Source organism: Coturnix japonica, chromosome 36, assembly GCF_054131305.1.
Source record: "Coturnix japonica strain WE chromosome 36, WE-NBRP24, whole genome shotgun sequence".
Lineage (NCBI taxonomy): Eukaryota > Metazoa > Chordata > Aves > Galliformes > Phasianidae > Coturnix > Coturnix japonica.
This window is the reverse complement of record NC_140698.1, coordinates 4,562,051-4,581,841: the sequence shown is the minus strand read 5'-3', so window position 1 is coordinate 4,581,841 and position 19,791 is coordinate 4,562,051. Positions and strand designations below refer to the sequence as shown.

The 19,791-nt window shown below is 45.7% G+C and overlaps 1 protein-coding gene across 1 annotated transcript; it reads left to right on the top strand.

Moving 5' to 3' along the window:
• Positions 1 to 320: 320 nt before the first annotated feature.
• On the top strand, positions 321 to 1,830 carry LOC146755143 (rho GTPase-activating protein 32-like). The gene is made up of 2 exons (XM_085526408.1): positions 321 to 609; positions 929 to 1,830. The coding sequence occupies exons 1-2, from the start codon at positions 444 to 446 to the stop codon at positions 1,357 to 1,359; spliced, it is 597 nt and encodes a 198-aa protein (XP_085382534.1). The 5' UTR covers positions 321 to 443; the 3' UTR covers positions 1,360 to 1,830.
• Positions 1,831 to 19,791: the final 17,961 nt, after the last annotated feature.

Here is a 19,791-nt window from a genome sequence, read left to right as displayed (position 1 = left end):
GATGGGGAAAATCCGTTCTTGTGTGTCTTTGTTGGGAACATGCTTTCTGTTGTTACGTGTTCTGTTGAATGTGTTGCACTCGGCCTCGTCCAACCGAGCCAGGGCTGAAATGAACTTGTTTTTTTGTTTTGTTGCGCAGAGCCAAAGAAACGGGGCAAGTTCATCTCCTGCCTTCGTTCCCTGTTGAAGGCCTGCCCCAGGAGAGCGAAGCAGCCTGAGCCTCCAACATTCTCGGGATCCATGTCCCTGCTTGACATCGTTGAGAGGTATTTAGCCAACAGGACTTGAGGGCTGAGCTGTAGGAATGGAAGCATCCTCTGCTGTTTGAAACAGAGGGCTTTTCTAAGCTGTGTTTCAGCAGAAACCAGGCATTGCCAGGAACAGGCAACTATTGGCAAGGGTTCAGTGCAGCTCTTCCCTCACCCTGCACCACGACTGACAGCATGCTCTGTTTTCTCTGCAGAATGAGTTCTCCCAGTAAGAGGGCAGAGTCAGCAGCTTGCAGTTGGCGTTCCTGCTTCTGCCTGGGCAAACCATCCCCTGTGGCCAAACGCCAACTGCAGAGCAGTGCCAGGGAGCCCTCTGAAGCTGAAGTCTTGGTCCTGGCAGGTAAGCATGCAAATCCAGCTTTCAAAACACTGCTTGTCAGCAACACAGGTAGAATTCATGCTTTCAGTGGGCTTGTACATCCTTCTGGCATTCAAGCCTGTGCCTGACATCTTCAGTTGACCCCTGTCTTTCCCAAATGAGTCTTTTGTCAACACAAGAGCTGGACCTGCACGAGGATCACTTTCAAGACAGTGACACTGTTGCTAGAAGCCTATTTGCTTCTGCCCACCATCACTGCATAGCCAAATGTCAAGAACCTGTTTCATGATTCATCTTGTGAAACTTTGACACTAACTGCTGTGCGTCTACTCCTTCCTAGGTGACCCGAGCCCTTGTATATCTCCAAGACGCCGGGCATGTTACGATGCAGCATCCTGTGATTCCATCAATGAAGAACTGTTACTAAGCACAGGATGCTGCAGTTCAGATGAAAGCCTTCCGTATAACATCAGTTATAAAGAGAAGAATGCCATCATCGTTGAAGCTCTCGTTCATCCCATACCTGCTGAAGCTGCTGACCTGAGCCTGCCAGACTCCTCAGGCACCAGCCTGAACCGAGTGCCTTTCGAGGACAGCCCAGCCCAAGCACAGCACGAGTGCCCCGACAGCAGCACAACCATGCAGGCTCAGGTCAGCATTACAGAGGAGAAGCCAAACATCTTGGAGGGGGAGGTAGAATCAGGCCAAGAGTCCCAGGCTCCGGGCAACAGCACGACTTCTGAGACACTCTCGTCAGACAACAGAGAATGAGTCCCATCTTTCCTCCAGACCTCACACCCCCTCCTTTTTCCTATTGAATAAAGGCACGCTCGTGCTCAATCAACGCCTTGACTGAATTCTGAGTTTTCATTCGCAGAGATTGGGATGAGTACAAGAAACATCAAGACAGCTCAGCTTGCAATGCTCTGGCTGTGGGGTGCGTGCAGGGACACTGTAACCATACAGGGAAAGGCTTCCACTGCTTCCTCAAGCTGTAGTCCAGCCCTGCTACTGCTCTGTGGCACAAAGCCCTGAGGGATGTTCCATATTGTTAACCTAAGTGAAGCCAGCTTCATGCACTGTGTTTTGTTGTTGCTGGGTGAGAGGGGGATGCACGTTGGTGAGAAGATGAGCATTGCTGGATCTGCCACGAGTGTCCCTTCTGCCTCTAAGAATATGTCCTAAGTAGGATGTGAACACTGCTGGCACTTCCTCATTGCACGTGCTTGGAGGATCTTCAGTTCTTGCACATTCAGGATGTCTGTCAGTGACTACGAGGAAATTCTCAAGTACTAGGAATTCCATGAAACAGTTGGAACGGGTAAGTGTCATCTTTGTACAGAAACAGCACGCCTAACAGTCTGTCTCACCACTCTAGAATTAATGTGAGAATAGATTAACAGCTCTTGTCAGTTCTCTAAGTCAGGTTTCATTTGTATAAATTTGGAATTCGTTTTTTAAACCAGTTGGAAATTGTAATATTATATTAGAGAAGAATTCACACTCAACTTTAAGCATCTGTGTTTTGATTTGTAGGTGGTTTTGCCAAGGTAAAACTCGGGCGGCATCTTCTTACTGGTGAAAAAGTTGCACTAAAAATCATGGAGAAAGTTACTGTAGGGGTAAGCCAAAAGGCATTTAAATATGATAATATCTTCTGTTGGAGTTGTGGAGTTCTCAAGAACACGGGGGCAGGTGGGATGGTACATACGAATGCAGCCTACTGGTCCCATTGCCTTTTGAAAGATGCTGTAGAGCTGGAAAAAGTTTAACAGAGCACCACAAATCTTGTTGCTGGTTCTTCAGAGGGCAGTATTCTCTGGGTTTAAAATGGAGGAAGTTATTACATCATTACATTACATTACATTATTGTTACATTATTACAGCAACTTTACCAAAATGCCAATGAAAATGCTGAATGTTTTACTTTTCATTTTTCACAGCTCCGTTTCAGAATTTCTATGGGAGTGATGTCAGTCATTGCTGAGTTGATGTTGAATTGTGTACTGTCCCGTATGTGCTTGTTCTGTTCCACAGCAGTCAGATGTGGTACCTGGTATGTCACAGTAGTTAGCGATTTCATCGCTTGCTTTTATGGTCTCTTAAGGATGACTTGCCTCATGCTAAAACAGAAATTGATGCCATGAAGAACTGAAGTCATCAACATGTTTGCCCATTGGATCACGTAAGAGAGACATCAAAGAAATATTTATAGTCATAATATAGTCTTATATTATATATATATGACTATATATATATATATAGTCATAATAGTCTTATAGAGGTAAGAAATAGTTTCTGCTTTCTGTGCTGTCTTTCTTACTTATCTTTCTCTGATACTCTCTAAATGCATTTTCAGATAACCTTATCTTACAGGGAAGCTGTTTGATTGCATTGTTTCTAAGGACCGCCTTTTGGAAGAGGATGCTCCAGTCTTTTTTTGACAGACTGTTTCAGCAATTGCTTCTGTTCACAGTCAGGGTTATGCCCAGAGACCTCAAACCAGTGAGCCTGAACTGCAGTCAGTCTTCCATAAATAAAAATGAATGTGTTTTTATTTTTCTGTTGGCAGAGAGAGTTACAGTACTCCACTCCATTCCAGTGGATTGCAGGAGAGAACTGAAGGGGGGAGAAGTAACACAAAGTAGAACTCATGGGTTGAGATAGAATTATGTACTGAGATAGAGAAAAGGATAATAGTTATGATGAATGCAAAAGCAATTGCTCACCACCTACCAATCAGTGTCCAGTTAGCCTCCTAGTAGTGGAAGAGATTTACATGAAGTTATACCCCCTTCAAAACTCCTTCCACAATATGTCATATAGTATGGAATATCCTTTGGCCAGTTTAAGTCAGCTGTCCTAGTTCTGTTCCTTCTCACTTCCTTGGGCTCTCAGCTGAGATTGACTGTGGCTCTGTACAACGCTGCCTGGCAGCAACTGTAAGCATCACTGCGCTATCTCCATTGTTTCTCTAGAATGAAAACGTAGTATTATATCAGACACTGAAGAAGATAATTCAGTCCCAGCTGAAACTCAGACAATAACTTGTGCTTAGGATTCTTTCCCTACAGGAAATGTTAGATATTTATTGCTATGTGGTACTGTGTTCTGTAGCTGAGCTGGATTTTGTTATCCTTGAAGAAGTATCTTCCTCTGAAAGGGGAGTAAAACATGATGCTCCTAATGAGCGGAGCAGAGACACAGATCTGATCTGAGTGTTGGTTTCACATTTTTGTGATGCTCTTTGCTGCAGTTTGTATCTCGAGAGAAGCCCTTGTGGTGTCAGTCTGTTGTGTAACCTGCTCTAGTTTTGTGCCTCAAGGAAGAGTGATCCTTTAAACAAATGGTGGCTGTACAGAGGGTATGGGGTGAGATGCATTCCTCTGGCCCCATCCAATGGATTTTCTGTCACAAAGATCATTCTCCCCAGCTTCTCTTCACTGAGTGGGAGCTTCAGCCCCCTGCACAGGCTGGAGATCATCCATAGAACTTGCTTCAGAGTTTGTTTCAGGTTGTTATCCTTCCTGGCCAAAAACCAGATACAGTATTGTAGATGTGGTGCAATGAGTGTTGAAGCAGGAATGACTTGTCCTGGTCTGGTTGTGCTGCTTTTTAATGCAGCTGATGATCTTGTTGTACTTCTTTTCTGTCAGAGCACACTGCTGGCTTGCATTCAGCCTGTGGTCTCTCACCACTTGTCCTCCTAGTCCCCAGGTCCTTTCCAACAGATACAAGCTAGTATTTCCCACCTGGGATATTGGAAGTTGGGAACTTGCCAGCAGTCAGTGAAGATCTCTGAGACAGCGAGAGCGAGCGAGCTTTGAGTAGACTGGGAACCACTGTCCACAGCAGGAAAGAAGAGAAGAGAAAAGATGTTTCCTTGGGCATTTGGGTGGAAATCATTCCTGACTGCTTTCTCATCCACCGGGAAAATCTGCTGATTGACAATTTGAAGCTGATAGACTTTGGACTCTGTGCAAAGCCACAGGTAAGAGTATCTGTTAAATCAAATACAATGTGCCCCCAAGTAATGCATGTTTGACCACCGTATGCAACAGGGGCTTGTCCAAACAAACTCCTTAAAATCAAGCTGTTTCTGTGGCTGACATGTCATTGCATCTTGTTTGGATTGGCCTGAACTGTATGAGAGTGGTTAACAGATTGCTCAGAAGCACAGGTAGATAATTTTCTCTAGCTAGACTCCCTGTTTTCATAGTCTAAGCTGTAGATAATCTTGTAGGTATATCACCTGTATTATGCAAGGGTCTGTAATAGGAGCATGGGGTTGGTGTGCCTAAGGAACCCTCTAAGGAACTGCATGTAGGATGAGATTGTGGATAGAATAAAATGACTTTTGCAGGTGACGTACAAATCCTGTGATTGCATATGCTTGAACTGAATTGTTTCTTGATCTTCAAACTGATTTCCAGAATCCTTTATTAACATGTAAGATGGGTGCTGGTAAGAAAGAATGGGAAGACTGCCTTACTGATTCCAAGAGAATTACTTGTCCTCAAATGATTTTTCCTGGCCAAAGTTAGAGCCTCTCACAGGTAATCGAGACCAACAGGCTGTTGTTGCACAATCAACAGGCACAATCTAGATGATCAGCTGAGGAAAATAAAGCATCATGCCAAGGGTACTAGATAAGTGAGCAGCTTGAGATCTGCACATTTATGTGATACTCATGGTCTTAGACAATATTTGTTTAGTGAGGTCACATTGAATGAAAACAAAATCTAAGATTAATGAAAATATACAAAGGAGAAGAAGCCTCTGAGGCTTCTGAAGTGTTATGACCAGAAGACATAAACTCTGTTTTTGAAAGAGCAATTTGCTCTGTTAATTATCCATCATTTTTGTGCAGTCTGTTTTGTCAGACTTGTCTTTAGCTTCCAAGTTGTATGTGAAGAATTGTTTGCACTGTAATGCACAATGTACGAAAAATTGAGAGATGAAAATGTGAAGAGTTTTTCTATCTTTGATTTCATGTCTGGAATTTTGGAACCCACTACTTGCAGTTGTTAATCTGTCCAAACTGGTCTGGTTTGCAATGCCCTCATACTTCTTGAAAAGCTCTGCTGTTAAAGGCAGAACAATTCCTACAAGTGCCATGGCCCCACTGTTGTTCTAATTCTTGTTTCTTTGTTTTCCACACGCTGCTTTTCAAGCCTCCTTTTTCTTTACAGTCCAAGTGAGAATTGCACTGTGAGGTGTCTGAACCTTGTTGTGCCTCTACATAAAGAGAACAGCAGCAAAGCCTGACAGGTGACTGTGCTGACAGCTCTCGTAGCCAGTAACACGTAACTGTGCTAAATCCCTTGTGATGGCTTTGATTTAATTTTTGCCAGTGAAATCCTTGTAAAAGGAACTGCAGCAGTGTGATGAGCTAAGGTGAAGATGCTGGTTTTAGTAGTGCTCTAAGCTGAGTGGAAGGGCAATTGAATGAGGGTTATATGCTTTCTGTGGACAATAAGGTTGTGGTGCTGTTGGGGTTGGTCCAGAGGAGGGGCCACTGTGATGATCAGAGGGTTGGAGCAGCTCTCCTATGAGGAAATGCTGGATTGTGGCTCTGGGCAACCTGGTCTGGTGGTTGGCGACCCTGCACATAGCAGGGGGTTGGAACTGGATGATCTTTGAGATCCTTTTCAACCCAGGCCATTCTATGGCTGTACAGTTCCATACTGGAACAAATATAAAATGCTAACTATGTAAAACATGGAGTCAAACCTGTGTGATTTGTCCACACCAGGAGGTGATTAGAAAACAATTTTTTAAGCTACAAAGCTGCTTGCATGAAAGGAAAAGAAAATAAAACTACAAGAAAAAGGGAAAACGTTTCTTCCTGAAAATAGGAAGAATAATGGACCTGACATGAAATTTGGGTGAAGCTGCCTGATTTTATGAAGCTATTCCCATTATTTTCTTGGTGCTGTGTTTCCCAAATGAGTGGTTTCTGGCTGTGCTGCAGCACCAGTCTGCATGTGAACATCAGCTCTATTCACCATCTGGGAAGATTAGGACTTCCCTTCTCCCACCAGCACCACTGAATTACAGTTACTCAGTGGTTAAACAAAGGAATCCTTAAAGAAGGGTTTACAGCTGTCGTGTTATCTGAAGTGCTTGGGGCATTCTGATGCTATTAAGCTCTATGTATTAACAAGTTCAAAAAGAAAAGGTAGGCATCTGATTGTTGTGCCAGTTTCTAAGTGATTTGGAAAGCTGTACCACCCAACCACTCCTTCTGTTTGATGGAGGTGACAAAGCTCAGTTTAATTTCTGACTGCTGTTTAAATCCTGAAGCTGGAGCTGGTTCCTGGAGCAGAAAAAGCTCGGAAGCTGTCCCTCCTACAAGCAGGCACCTCTGAGCAAAATATGACATCTCGATTTCTGATGGTAAGGTCAGGAGATCTGATTCCAGCGTCTAGCTTTCAGCTTCATGCTATGTTAGTGGGACCTTTGGCATCTAGCACTGACCAACAGCAACTGACAGGCTGGTAACAGTGCACCCCAAAACAGTTATGTGTCTATTTATGTTATGAGGGAAAATTGCATTGCATTGAGATTTCCTATTTTTACACTTTGCAGATCTAACTCGCTGCTGGAAGAATCCTGTACGCCATGTTCACACCATTTTCCATGAGCTGGATGAGTCTGTTGTTGGCATTTTAATACCATTGACCAGGCAGGCAATATGTATGGAGTATTTGGCTCTCTCTACAGTCATGAATGTTTGAGTATCTTCAACATGTGGCTCATTGCTTCCATTTCAGGCTGCCCAGAGAAGCTGTGGATGCCTGTCCTTGGTGTTGAAGGCGAGGCTGGATGGGTGATGGGCAGCCTGAGCTGGTTAGTGGGCAGCCAGCCCATGGCAGGGTGTTTAGAACTGGATGATCTTGAAGGTTTCTTCCAACCCAAGCCCTCCCGTGATCCTATGATTCTGTGATTTCATTCAGGTTTATTAAGATGAGATGAGTTCTCCTAAATGCGCTGTTCTCCATATGATTATAATTGGAGTCTAGATGGATGACTTAAACCAGACTCCAAACTTTTTGATGGCCAAAATGAAATGAAATCAATCCTTTACTGTGTCAGTAGTCTGTAACTAGAGCCCATCAGGTAATTCCCAGCCTCCTGCCTGTATCAGTGGCTGCACACAGTGAAAAAGTCTGATGGGATTTTAACCTCTAAAACGTTCCAAAGCAACCAGAGGGTGAATATATTCACTATGCAAATACCTGCAGGAATAAGCTTGTCATGTATGTCCTCAGGTAGTACAGTAGTTAATGGTGGGACTCAGTAGGTCATGCTGAAAGTTGAGTCTGCTGATCTTGAAGGTCTTTTCCAGCCTACATGACCTTATGCTAATATTTCTGTATTTCTTTCTGTTCAGCTCCCAGAAAACCTCCCACCCAGCCCCCCGCTGACCCCGTGGTGAAAAATAAAACAGAAACCTCAGTGACGCTGGCATGGTCCCCTCCGAAGATGCAGCGCCCCATTCCAATAGATGGCTACATTGTGGAAGGCAATAAACTAACTGGCTTCACGTGGGTGAGGTGCCACGAGTCTCATGTCCCCGTCCCAGAGTTCACGGTGAGCAATCTGTCTGAAGAGGCTGATGATCAGTTCCGAGTGTCTGCAGTCAATGCGCATGGACAGAGCCCGTCTCTGGAATTCCCAGGGAGCGTGCACCTTGGTAAGCACAAAAACCCCAATGGAAATGGGTCAGTGTGAGCTGAGCAGCTGTGTTGGTTCCCTAAAGATGTTTCATTTGACTTTAAGGATAGTAGTGCAGTAACACACCAAAGGCTTTCCTTTATTACTAGTTCTCCTGTCAACCTCCAGCTACCACTAAAGTGATACAAGTTCTGTTTCTGTGAGAGAGACATGAATATTATTATCTTTTGATATCTCACATGTGCAAGAGGCAGGACTTTCTGTAACAGATCTTAAGCATAGAAGTGCTTCTTCCAGCACTCATGCAAAGGGAGAAGTAGAAATGTACCTATGATTTAATCTTCCATCTCTAAATGAGATACCAGACTTGCATCTAAAGAGCATTAAGACATCCATGTTGTTCTTCCTCAGAACCAGTCCTGGCTGTGAAATCCCCCCTAACAGCTGGTGAAGCTGTACCTGGAGGGGATGCCATGTTTACTACTGATCTTACAACAATGTGTTGCAGCACTTGGTACCTCAGTGGTAAAGTCTTACAGGAAAGCGAGACCTGCATCATCAAGAGAACCCAAACTACTCACAGCCTAATCATAAAGAACATCACCAAGAATGATGGTGGAGCAGAAGTGAAATTTGTTGCTGAAAATGTTGATGTCAGCACCAAGATGAGAGTGAGAGGTATTTGCTTTGATCCTTCTCCTTTCCTCTTCCAGTCAAGGCATAGTTGCTGTGACCTGATGATTAGAACTGGGGCTGCAGGCATTCACTGCCTGTACCAAATACCTGAAATTGCATCCCATGGACTGATGTGAGTCCTGGTAATGACCTAAACATGATAGCACTGAGTGTAGGGTAAGCCAGTCTACCCAGCTGCTTGGTATCTGAACCAGATTGCTTCATGCCAGCTGATGAATGTCTGCAGTTCACAGCTCTTGGCCAGTGCATTCAGTCAGCAGGTTTACCACTGCATCACCATAGAGCAGTACTTTCAGCTCCAGGTTCAGACAGCCTTTCTGATTGCACTGGAATAATTTAGAAGTAGGGGAGCAATCATTCCAATAATATCTCTATCAATCAGCTTTGCATGACAAAATAGAACAAATAAACATTCATGATGGGAGGACCTGTTTGTCATTGGGTGGAAACCTCTGCAGAAGCATGTTTAGAGCATTCTTAATCAGTAGAAGGAGATGTTTGGTTGATTTTTACTTAGTAAATCCGGCAAGAAGACCAAATGAAATATCTTGAATTGCTCAGCAGTGACACAATGATGAGTGCAGGAACAGAAGGTGATACTTTTTCAGAGATGTTGCAGCAAACATTGACCACGTTAGCCTGATATCAATTGAACTAACGAGGCCTTTGCTCCTGACAGGTGCTGCAGTGAGATTTACCAATAAGAGCAAAGATGTAGAAAAGATCTCCGCTCGGCTGTGTGACGAAGCCAAACTGCAGGCTGAGCTTTCAGACACAGGTGCTACTGTGGAGTGGATGAAGGATGGGAAGGAGCTCAAGGCCAGTGAAAAATATGAACTGCACATTGTGGGGAAGAAACACACCCTGAAAATTCACAACGTCTCAATGGATGATGCTGTAAGTTGTCAGTGCATCTGTGAGGGGGATAAAATGCATGAGTTTGCATGATGAGGCTCTTCATCATCTTCTGCTGTCTTGTCACCCTTGTTGATCCATGGAGAAACAAGAAAGGCCTAGAGTAGTGTATGCACTTTGGCATTGGAGAGCTTACTTAATTGCTTCTTCTCAAAGAACAAACTCCAGAGAGTCATGGAGACATCTCCAAACAGAATTGAATAATGGGACTAAATTGATGGAGAGCAGAACTTCCTGCCACGGCTTGTCAGCTAGTCTTAATTTTGCTTTTCTTCTCTCTGTCATGTTAGCATAATATTTCATACTGGCAGGTCTCCCCAAAGAATTAAATGAATTAGCTGATGGACGTTTCCATGTGCTTTGCACTGTAATGTGACTATCAAATGAGCAATCAATGCTGTTATTTTAAAATCTGTGTTGGCAAGCTGTAAGACAAACAGCTGCTGTTGGTAGCTTGGTTACTGCAGAATCAGCTTTTGTGTATCTCATAGATAGGAAAGAGACCCTTAAGGGTCAGCTAGTTGGACTCCCTTGCAATGAACAGGGGCACCGCAGCTCCATCAGGTGCTCTGAGCCCTGTCCATCCTGACTTTGAACATCCTCAGGCTCACAAATCTTATACCTATGCCACACACTCGCAGTATTTCACCATTCAGCATCACCACTTGTATCTTCTCTTGCTGTAAATCAGAGCGAGCTGGTAAATCATCTGCTGTGCGGGTCAGCTGTGTCTCTCCCATGGGCATCACGTGGCTGCTGGGAGGCTCTGAAGAGCTGCAGCCAGAGGTGTGTCACCCGCTGGGCCTCGTGCCCAAAGGAGCCCACAGGAAAGTGTTGTTGCAGTTTGTCATGCACTGCACTGCCATGAGACTTGACGTGCCAGACATCCTCTGACATGTGAGCTCCTGCATCCAGGCAGGACATCTGAGACGTCTCCTTCAGCCTGACGTGGCTGCAGTTTCACACTGGTTTTACTAAGGAAGGAGAAGGCACGTGGATGAAACTCTTTTCCTGCTCTTCCTGGCATTAGCTCATAGTACAAGTAAAGCACTGTCAGGTCAAGCCTGGAGGAGTAATGCTTGTCACTGACATGTTCCTGTTCAGGGTGGAGCTGGAGGGTAAAATAACACAAGAAATTGTCATTGAAATTCAATATCTGTGAAATTCAGCTGGCTGCATTCACAGAACCTGGCGTTAAGATCTGTTTTCTGGTTTATTTCTTGAGCCTATTTTCCATAACCCAGTCCTCATTTATGAACCGAAGCTCTACTGAAAACCTTTCGCTGTGTATGCTCATGCTGCAGTGCAGCTCTTGTGACTTTTAACAACACCTTCAAGTTCCTCTGATCACAGGATCCTTAAGGTTGATTAAGACCCTCTAGTCCGACTGCTCACCCATCTCCACCAAGATGCTCACCATCAGCTAGCTAAAAACTCAGCAGAGATGATAGATCAAGCCCAACACTGGATTTGGGATGGCTAGAGATTCCTAAGATATTGAAGGATTGCTTGCAGGTGGTGTTGGCTCAGGTATTCACCCTGCATCCCACCTCCCGTTCTGTTTGTTTGAGAATCATGCATTCTGCAATTTCACTTTGTAATTCAAAGCCCCTTTCTTTATCTGTTAAGAAACTGATCTAAAACAAGCCGAGAAGACTCCGTTGGAACTGGTTGATGCAGAACAAAGGCATCCCCAAAGGACAAGTTGCACTGTTTGATGAACATTATTGGATGAGAGCTAAGCTAAGATTTAAAAGGTTCTGGGGCTGTCTCTGAGCATCAAATACAGAGGAAGCCTGCATGATTCCCTGAGAATGGATACCTCCTACTTTGGTGTAGGGTGAAGGGAACACTAGCAGTAACTCCTATCACAAAATGTCACATGGCTCAGACAAAAAAGCCATCAAGAGGGCTTAATTAGGAGCACCAAATGGTCACAAGATGGTCTTAGGGCAGGGAAGTAATCTATCTACGTGACATTGATTGATGCTATTAGTTCTAAACAGCTTGACTCTAGAGGGACTGTTCTTCTTTGGTCACCTAGTTTTACAAGAATAGATGACTCCTGTCTATTACAATTTTTAACTCATTATTTGTTCACTGATGCCATAAATGTGCCTGGCATAGCAATTGGCCTTGGTATATTCAGTGACTGAAAGCAACAGTTGTTGCTCTAAGAAATGCAATGCTAAGCTAGGTCTGCCTGTAGCTGACAGCCATCAGCTTGCTCCTCAGGCAGGTTCTGTCTGGATGGAATGAAGCGCATGAAATACTGATGTGCTCTTCAAACGCTGCTTGTTAGCTTAGAGACAAAGTGTTGAATAGGTTTGTTCATGCATTGCAAACATGTTACTTATCTGCCTTCATTTTAGCTTCAGAAGAACGTGTGCAGAATACAGAATTGATTAAAAGAAATAAGAACTGTCTGCATAGAACTTACTCTTTCCTTACACAGGAGAATCAAGCACACGTTGGTATGTGAGTACCTCCAGAGGTGAAACTCCATCACCCAAATGTAATGAGCAGAGACATTACAATCAGTTCTAACTGTATCTTAATGCTGTACTGAATAAGCCTGAGTCAGGATGTAAACCACTTTCTCTTTTTTTCTTCAGATGAAGCCATTGATTTTGTCAACAAGCCCAAAACGACTCCAGAAATATTAGTCAGTCCTTCTGAAGACCTGGAGCTGGTGTGTGAGGTGTCAGCTGCAAGCGGAGCTGTCGTATGGAAGAAAGATGAAACAGAGGTGAAGCAGGACCAGAGGACAACCATCATCTCCAAGGGGACGCACCGCAAGCTCATGGTCAAAAATGTGACCCTGAAAGACCAAGGGAGCTACAGCTGTGAAACAAAAGATGACAAAGCAACATTCCAAGTGAAAGTCAGAGGTGAGAAAATGCTTGGAATCCCAGAGATAAAGGAACGCTTCATTTTGTGTGTCTTGCATTTGGAGGATCAACTGACAGCCTCTCTGGTGCAAAACATTTTGGCTATAGGACTTTCTTGGTCATCTAGTATCATAGCAACACTTTTCTACATGTGATTTACATCCAGGAATGAATTACTGCAACAAAGGGGAGTACAGCTGCGAGGCTGCTGGCTAGAAACTCACCTTCAAGATTCATGTAACTGGTAGGAAACACGTTTTGGTTGATATTCTTTGATTATTCCCTAGTCTGGCTGTGGAAATGTCTGTGTGAACGTGTCCTCTTGATTCTGCCATGAAACTGTTTTGAGAAGGATGAAAAGAAATGCTTACAAACGTGCAGCTAAAATGATTATTTGTTTTTAACAATATTTCATCCAGCTCTTCCCCTACAATTACTTTTATCATCAGCTGTCCATGGATGTCCAACTGTGATTTGTACAATGTGCAACACTGCTCTACCAGTTGATATTTCAACAGTACTATTTACACAGACGTCCTTTTCTGCTCCAAATCCACACCAGCCATGGGAGAGGCTGTAGGTGAGCATCTTCCTCCATTAGCTTGATCTAAATCTGACAGCTTCATCCAATCCAGGGCTTCTCCAAGACCTTTGAAAATTCTGTTACTGTTGAGGAGACAGCAGGCTTCTGGGCTTAGGTTAGAATATGGTGCCCTGTTGATGGGTCCTGAGAGTGTCCAAGCCTTACATGGAGAAAACCATCACTGCTCTTAAGATGTTTTGCAAGCAGGTGAAACTTGATTGAAGTGTGGCAGTGATGCTTTCTGAGATCTCTGGCCCCTAGTTTTTCTAGGCTTTTTGTTTGCCTCTTAAGATACAGTGAGCTGCTCTTAATTGTGGCTGTGTCCTTTGCCACGAGCATACCTCTGAGCACACAGTTATTTTGAGCTCCTCTTCTTCCAGTGGCTCGGATGAGCAATTCTGAGAGATATGCAGAATGGGGATGGCTGTGCTGCTGCTTCCTTTTCTGTCTTAGCTGTGGTTTTCCCTTGCAGGGCACAGTTCTCTGCCTGGGCCCAAGTCTGTGTGGGTCTCTCCATCCACAAAGCTGCTCACCGTGCAGGCGGCACAGGCTGAGAGGAGAGGCCAGAGCAGCTCTCCTGTTGCAACACGGAGCAGCAAGATACAAGTGGAGGAAGGGCCTGCAGCTGTACTGAGGAACTTCAACACAATCATTGATTTTCCATCTGAAAGATAAAGAAAGAGGAATTCCCTTTCCAGCCCCTACCATCATTGTTCGGATGATTTTTATTGGTTTATTTTTTGTCCATTATATCTTTGAGGATTCAACTAACACACAGTTGCCCTATGGCCTCAGTGGAGCCACACAAGGTGCCTTTCCTTCCTGGTTGGGCAGGCAGTCACAAGATGCAGAAAGCCATGCTGGCGTCTATCCTGTTCTGTGCTGGCTGTACATGGAAATCTTGGGGTTTTCCAGATTTCAGGGCCATGTGCCTGAAACCAATTGTGCTTCTCCTGTAAGCAGAGCTGTTGGTCAGACTTGCTGGCACTAGAAATTAAAGGTGGCAGTGAGCTGAGGCCGAGGAGGTGTTAATGTAAGAGTCAGGGATGCTTTTGAACTTCCCTTATAACTGTACGGTTCCTCAGAAAGCAGTTACGCCTGCCAGCTCCTTTCCTGTCCGGCTGTGGAGCCTTTGCTCACATGCTCCGAATCTTGCTTGAAATCATTGAGAGGAATGTAGCCAGCAGGACTTGAGGGCTGAGCTGTAGGAATGGAAGCATCCTCTGCTGTTTGAAACAGAGGGTGTTTCTAGGCTGTGTTTCAGCAGAAAGCAGGCAGTGGCGGGAACAGGCAACTATTGGCAAGGGCTCGGTGCAGCTCTTCCCTCACCCTGCACCACGACTGACAGCATGCTCTGTTTTCTCTCCAGACTGAGTTCTCCCAGTAAGAGGGCAGAGTCACCAGCTGGCAGTTGGCGTTCCTGCTTCTGCCTGGGCAAACCATCCCCTGTGGCCAAACACCAACTGCAGAGCAGTGCCAGGGAGCCCTCTGAAGCAGAAGTCGTGGTCCTGGCAGGTAAGGGTGCAAATCCAGCTTTCAAAACACTGCTTGTCAGCAACACAGGTAGAATTCATGCTTTCAGTGGGCTTGTACCTCCTTCTGGCATTCAAGCCCGTGCCTGACATCTTTGGTTGACTCCTGTCTTTCCCAGATGAGTCTCACAAGCTGCTTGAAACCTGCTTGACAGGCAGCACCAAGCCTTTGCCTCCTTGGACAGTGAAAGTTTGACGCTAAATGCTGTGTATCTACTCTTTCCAGGTGAATCGATCCCTTGCCAATACAGGAACCCACCAGCAAGTTGCAATGATGCACGTTGTGCTTCCATCAATGGAGTGCAGTTAGGATGCATGAGTCACTGCAGTTCCAAGGACAGCCTTCCACGTGACAGCAGTGATGGAGAGAAGGATGTTTGACCTATTCAGTTTTGGGCCCCTCCCTGCAAGAAAACCTTGCGGTTCTGGAACGTCTTCAGCTACGAAGGTAGTGAGGGGTCTGGAGCACAAACCTTACGAGGAGCTGCTGAGGGAACTAGGATTGTTCAGCTTGGAAAAGAGCAGGCTCAGGGGAGACCTTATAACTCTCTATAACGTCCTGAAGGGAGGTTGTAGTGAGCTAGGGTTTGGCCTCTTCTCTCGTGTGATCAGTTATAGATCTAGAGGGAATGGTTTTAAGCTGTGCCAGGAAAGATTCAGGCTGGACATTAGGAAATATTACTTCCCCTAAAGGGTATTCAGGCATTGGATAGCACTGCCCAGGGAGGTGGTGGAGTCACCGACCATGGGAGTGCTCAAGAAACGTTTGGATGTTGTGTTGAGAGGTATGATTTATCCGGGAAGTATTGGTAATGGTTGGACCAGATGATTTTGTAGGTCTTCTCCAACCTTGATAATTCTGTGATTCTGAGCTGAGAAACTTTTCTTGCTCAAGTCCAGCTTCCAAACTTAACCACCTACAATGAAGTTGATGTCGTTTTTCTGGTAGCCCTCAAGACAGTGACCGCATTTACCCAAAATCAGGAGGTAACCAGCTGCAGTGAAGTGAGCAATTTCAGTGCCTATTTCTGATGGTGGCAATGAGTTCAGAGGTCACACTTAATTGACGGTGCCTGTTTCCATTCTGACAAAGGATGTAGTTGCAGCTGACTTCCCGAGGCTGCCATACATGGTGGTGATGCAGCCTTGGGCTTCTGCGTTTGCATGACTCCCACCTTTCCTTTCTGTGTCTTGCAGGTCAGCTGGTGCTGGAAGCGGCCGGTATCTGAGTAGGAATGAAGGTGAGTGCAGGAGCAGCTGCTGAGCGGAGGAAGGAAGTCCATGCTAATGAGCTCTGAAGCATCTGCAGGTCCAGTACGAAAGGAGGCAGCAGTGATGCAGGGGGCTCCCCAGCAGGAAGCTGTCTGATCCAAATGCTTGCTGAGAGTTTGGAAGCCCAAGCCCTTATGGTCTCTGTAAGGGTGGCTAGTAAAAAGATGTTAACCAAGATGGTGGTAAATAGTCAAAGATTATTAGCAAAGGAAAACTCACCAATGTTGGTGCCTTGACCAGAAAGCTGAGGCAGTCTCAACTGGGGAGCAGTCTCCAAGAGATTCTGCCTTAGTGGTGGTCAGCCTTTAAATGAGGTGAGGTCTCAGAAGAGGTGCAGTCGAGGTCCACCCCTTCTGGGAGCACAGCTAGATTACTCTGACCTGTGCTCCCGCAGCTGGCCCAACACTTGCCTCAGCTGATTAATCAGAGGTTCAAGCTGTGATTTCCCATACAGTCTCTAAGCTGAAGGCAGCATCTCCTTGATCTGATGGTGGTGTGCCTGAGTGAGGGAGTGATCCAAGCTGGATGCAAAAGAGTCATCTTAATTTCTCTCCTATTTTACTTCAGATGACACCTATTGGGTGTTGGTTTCTTAAAATTTGGATCTAGGAGGTGGCCTCGCCCTTTGCTTCTGGTGAAAGCACAGATGTGCAGCAGGAGTAGAAGACAAAGAGGTTTTCTTGGTGACAGCAACACCAATTATTTGATTCAAATGTAGAACTGTGATGAAGATGGTGAAGAACAGATCCGCCTCAAAGACATGCTTGATCACATAAGGAATGAGCATGTGATCCAAGACAGTCAGCGTGGCTTTAGCAGGGGAAGGCCATGCCTAACCAATCTGGTGCTCTTCTATGATGGAGTGACGGCATTTGTGGACAAAAGGAAGGAAACTGATGTCATTGACCTGGACTTGAGCAAGATCTTTTACATGGCCCTCCACCACATCCTTATCTCTAAACTGGAGGGATGTGGATTTGACAGGTGGACCACCTGGTGGATAAGGGATTGGTTGAAAGGCCACAGACAGAGGGTGGTGATTCATGGTTCTGTGTCCAGGTGGAGGCCAATAACAAGTGGTGTCATCCAGGAGTCTGTCTTGGGACCAGTGCTTTTTTACATGGTTATCAGTGACACCAATGATGCAATGGAGTGCACCCTCTGCTGTTTGCTGAGTGGTGGGGCTGATGCAGTGGAAGGAAGGGATGCCATTCAGAGGGAGCTCAACCGAGAGGTTGGCCTAGGTGAATCTAATGAGGTTGAACACAGCAAAGTGCAAGGTTTTGCACTTGGGCTGGAGGAATCCCAGGCATCTGTACAGCCTGGGAGGAGCAGTCCTTAAGAGAAGCCCCGCAGAGAAGGACCTGGGGGTCCTGGTGGATGAAAAACAGAACGTGAGCCATCAGCGTGCTCTTGCAGCTCAGAGAGCAAATGGTCCCCTGGGCTCCATCAGAAGAGGGGATGGCCAGCAGGGACAGGGAGGCGATTGATCTTCATGATCCTTGAGGTCCCTTCCAGCCCGGGCCATTCTATGATTCTGTGATTACACTCGCTGTCAGAAATAACGGCAGCTGTACAGAAGCTTGTTTTTTCTTTCTTTTTCTGGCTTTGAAGGAGAAGGGGTGGAGCAAGGGGAGACCCACTGGTCATTTGTCACCTCATGAACAGGATGGATTCTGCATTGACTGTGAAAAACCTGGGCTAGTAGCATGGGCATGTTTCAGGCTGGACTCTTCTTTTGCTGCTTGGTTTCCTTTTGGCTACAGGGAGACAGCTGTCTAAAGGTGTGTTTTCAAACCCACTCTCCAAAACCGTGTTTCATTGTTGCAGGTGGTTCAGTGAGCTCTTGCAGTGCAGATGCTGTAGTTTGCTGTAGAATCTGAATGGTTTCTGTTCCTAGGGGAGGACTGGGAGGAGGTAGTGAGAAGAGAATTCAATGCCTAAGGGGAGGGGAGATCGGGGATTGGTGGGAGAGGAAGCCAATAGGAGGGAGAGAGGAGTAGGGCGCAGGCTGATGGTAACACCCCTTTGTGATGTCATAATGCCCCTTTGTGACGTCATAATGCTTCTTTGTGATGTCATAATGCCCTTTGTGATGTCATAATGCTCCTTTCTGACATCACGATGCCCCTTTCTGACGTCAAGATGCCCCTTTGTGATGTCATAATGCATCTTTGTGACGTCATAACAATCCTTTGTGACGTCATGCTGCCCCTTTGTGATGTCATAATGCTTATTTGTGATGTCATAATGCCCCTTTTTTACATTATAGTGCCCCTTTGTGACATCATAATGCTTATTTGTGACGTCATAATGCCCATTTGTGACATCATATCACCCCTTTGTGATGTCATACTGCCCCATATGAAGTCCAGGCAGAGTCAAAACTTATGGACCTGCACGAGGATCACTTTCAAGACAGTGGCTCTGTTGCTTCAAGCTTATTTGCTTCGTCCTGCCGCCACTCTATTACCAAGTATCAGCAACCTCTTGCATGATTCAACTTGCAAACGTTTGACACTAACCCTTGTTTTTCTGTGCCTTCCTAGATAATTCGAGCCCTTGTCAACCCCAAAGATCCAAACCAAGTAGTGATGTGCAGTGTGTTTCCATCAATGGAGAGTTCTTATTAAGCACAAATCGCTGCAATTCGGATGACAGCCTTCCACATGGTAACAGTGATGGACACAAGGGGCTCATCCACGTTCATGCTCTCATATCTCCTGGCTCTGCTGAAGCTCCTGACCTGAGCCTGCCAGACACCACAGTCACCTGCCTGGATTGTGACCCAGTGCCTTTGCAGTGCTGCCCATCCCAAGCACAGCCCGAGTGCCCCAACAGCAGCACCACCATGCAGGAGCAGGTCAGCATCAGTGAGGTGAAGCTGAGCATCGTAGATGGGGACTTAGAGTCAGGCTGCCAGTCCCAGGCACCAGGCAGCAGCACCAGCTCTGAGCCACTCTCATCTTGACAAGAGGAGTCCCATCTTCACCCTTGACCTCTCAAGCCCTCCTGTCTTTTATTGAATAAAGTCACTCTCATGCTCAATCATCGCCTTGGCTGCATTCCGAGTCTTCATTCACAGGGATTGGGATGAATGCAACAAACAGCAAGGCAGCTCAGCTTGCAATGCTATGGCTGTGGGGTTCGTGCAGGCAGAGCTCTGGGTTCCCATTTTGCATGGCTTTGGGATGTCAGCAGCAAGATCTCTACCATTTTGTATGGCAGCAAATAATCTCTAGCATCCAGGTTGCTGCTCATGATAATCCCAGTCTTCCTGGCTGTTGCTTTGTGATACCTTTTAAAGCCTTTTGATACTCTTTGATGCCTTGGCTGCTCCCTAACACCTCTGTCCTCCTGCCATGTTGACTCATGTCTCCCACTTTGAAGCTGGCTTTGCAGATCATCTCCAGCCCTGTCATCATCACGCTGCAGCAGGAGGTGCTCACCTGGCCCAATGTCTGGCAGTGCTGCTTGTTCTGCAGATGAGCAGCTGCCTCCTCATCTCTTCAGCTACAGTAGTTTTTCTCAGGGCAGTTAGATGCAGTCGTGCTCCTCTGGATTTGGTGTGTTAAATCCATGCTGCATGGCAGCAGTCAGTGCAATACAAAGGTGTTCTGTGTGCCACAGCATT

Coding starts and splice junctions, on each gene's coding strand:
- LOC146755143 (XM_085526408.1), top strand. CDS start 444: ATGCTCTGTTTTCTCTGCAGAATGAGTTCTCCCAGTAAGAGGGCAGAG. Junction 610..928: donor TGAAGTCTTGGTCCTGGCAG/GTAAGCATGCAA, acceptor ACTCCTTCCTAG/GTGACCCGAGCCCTTGTATA.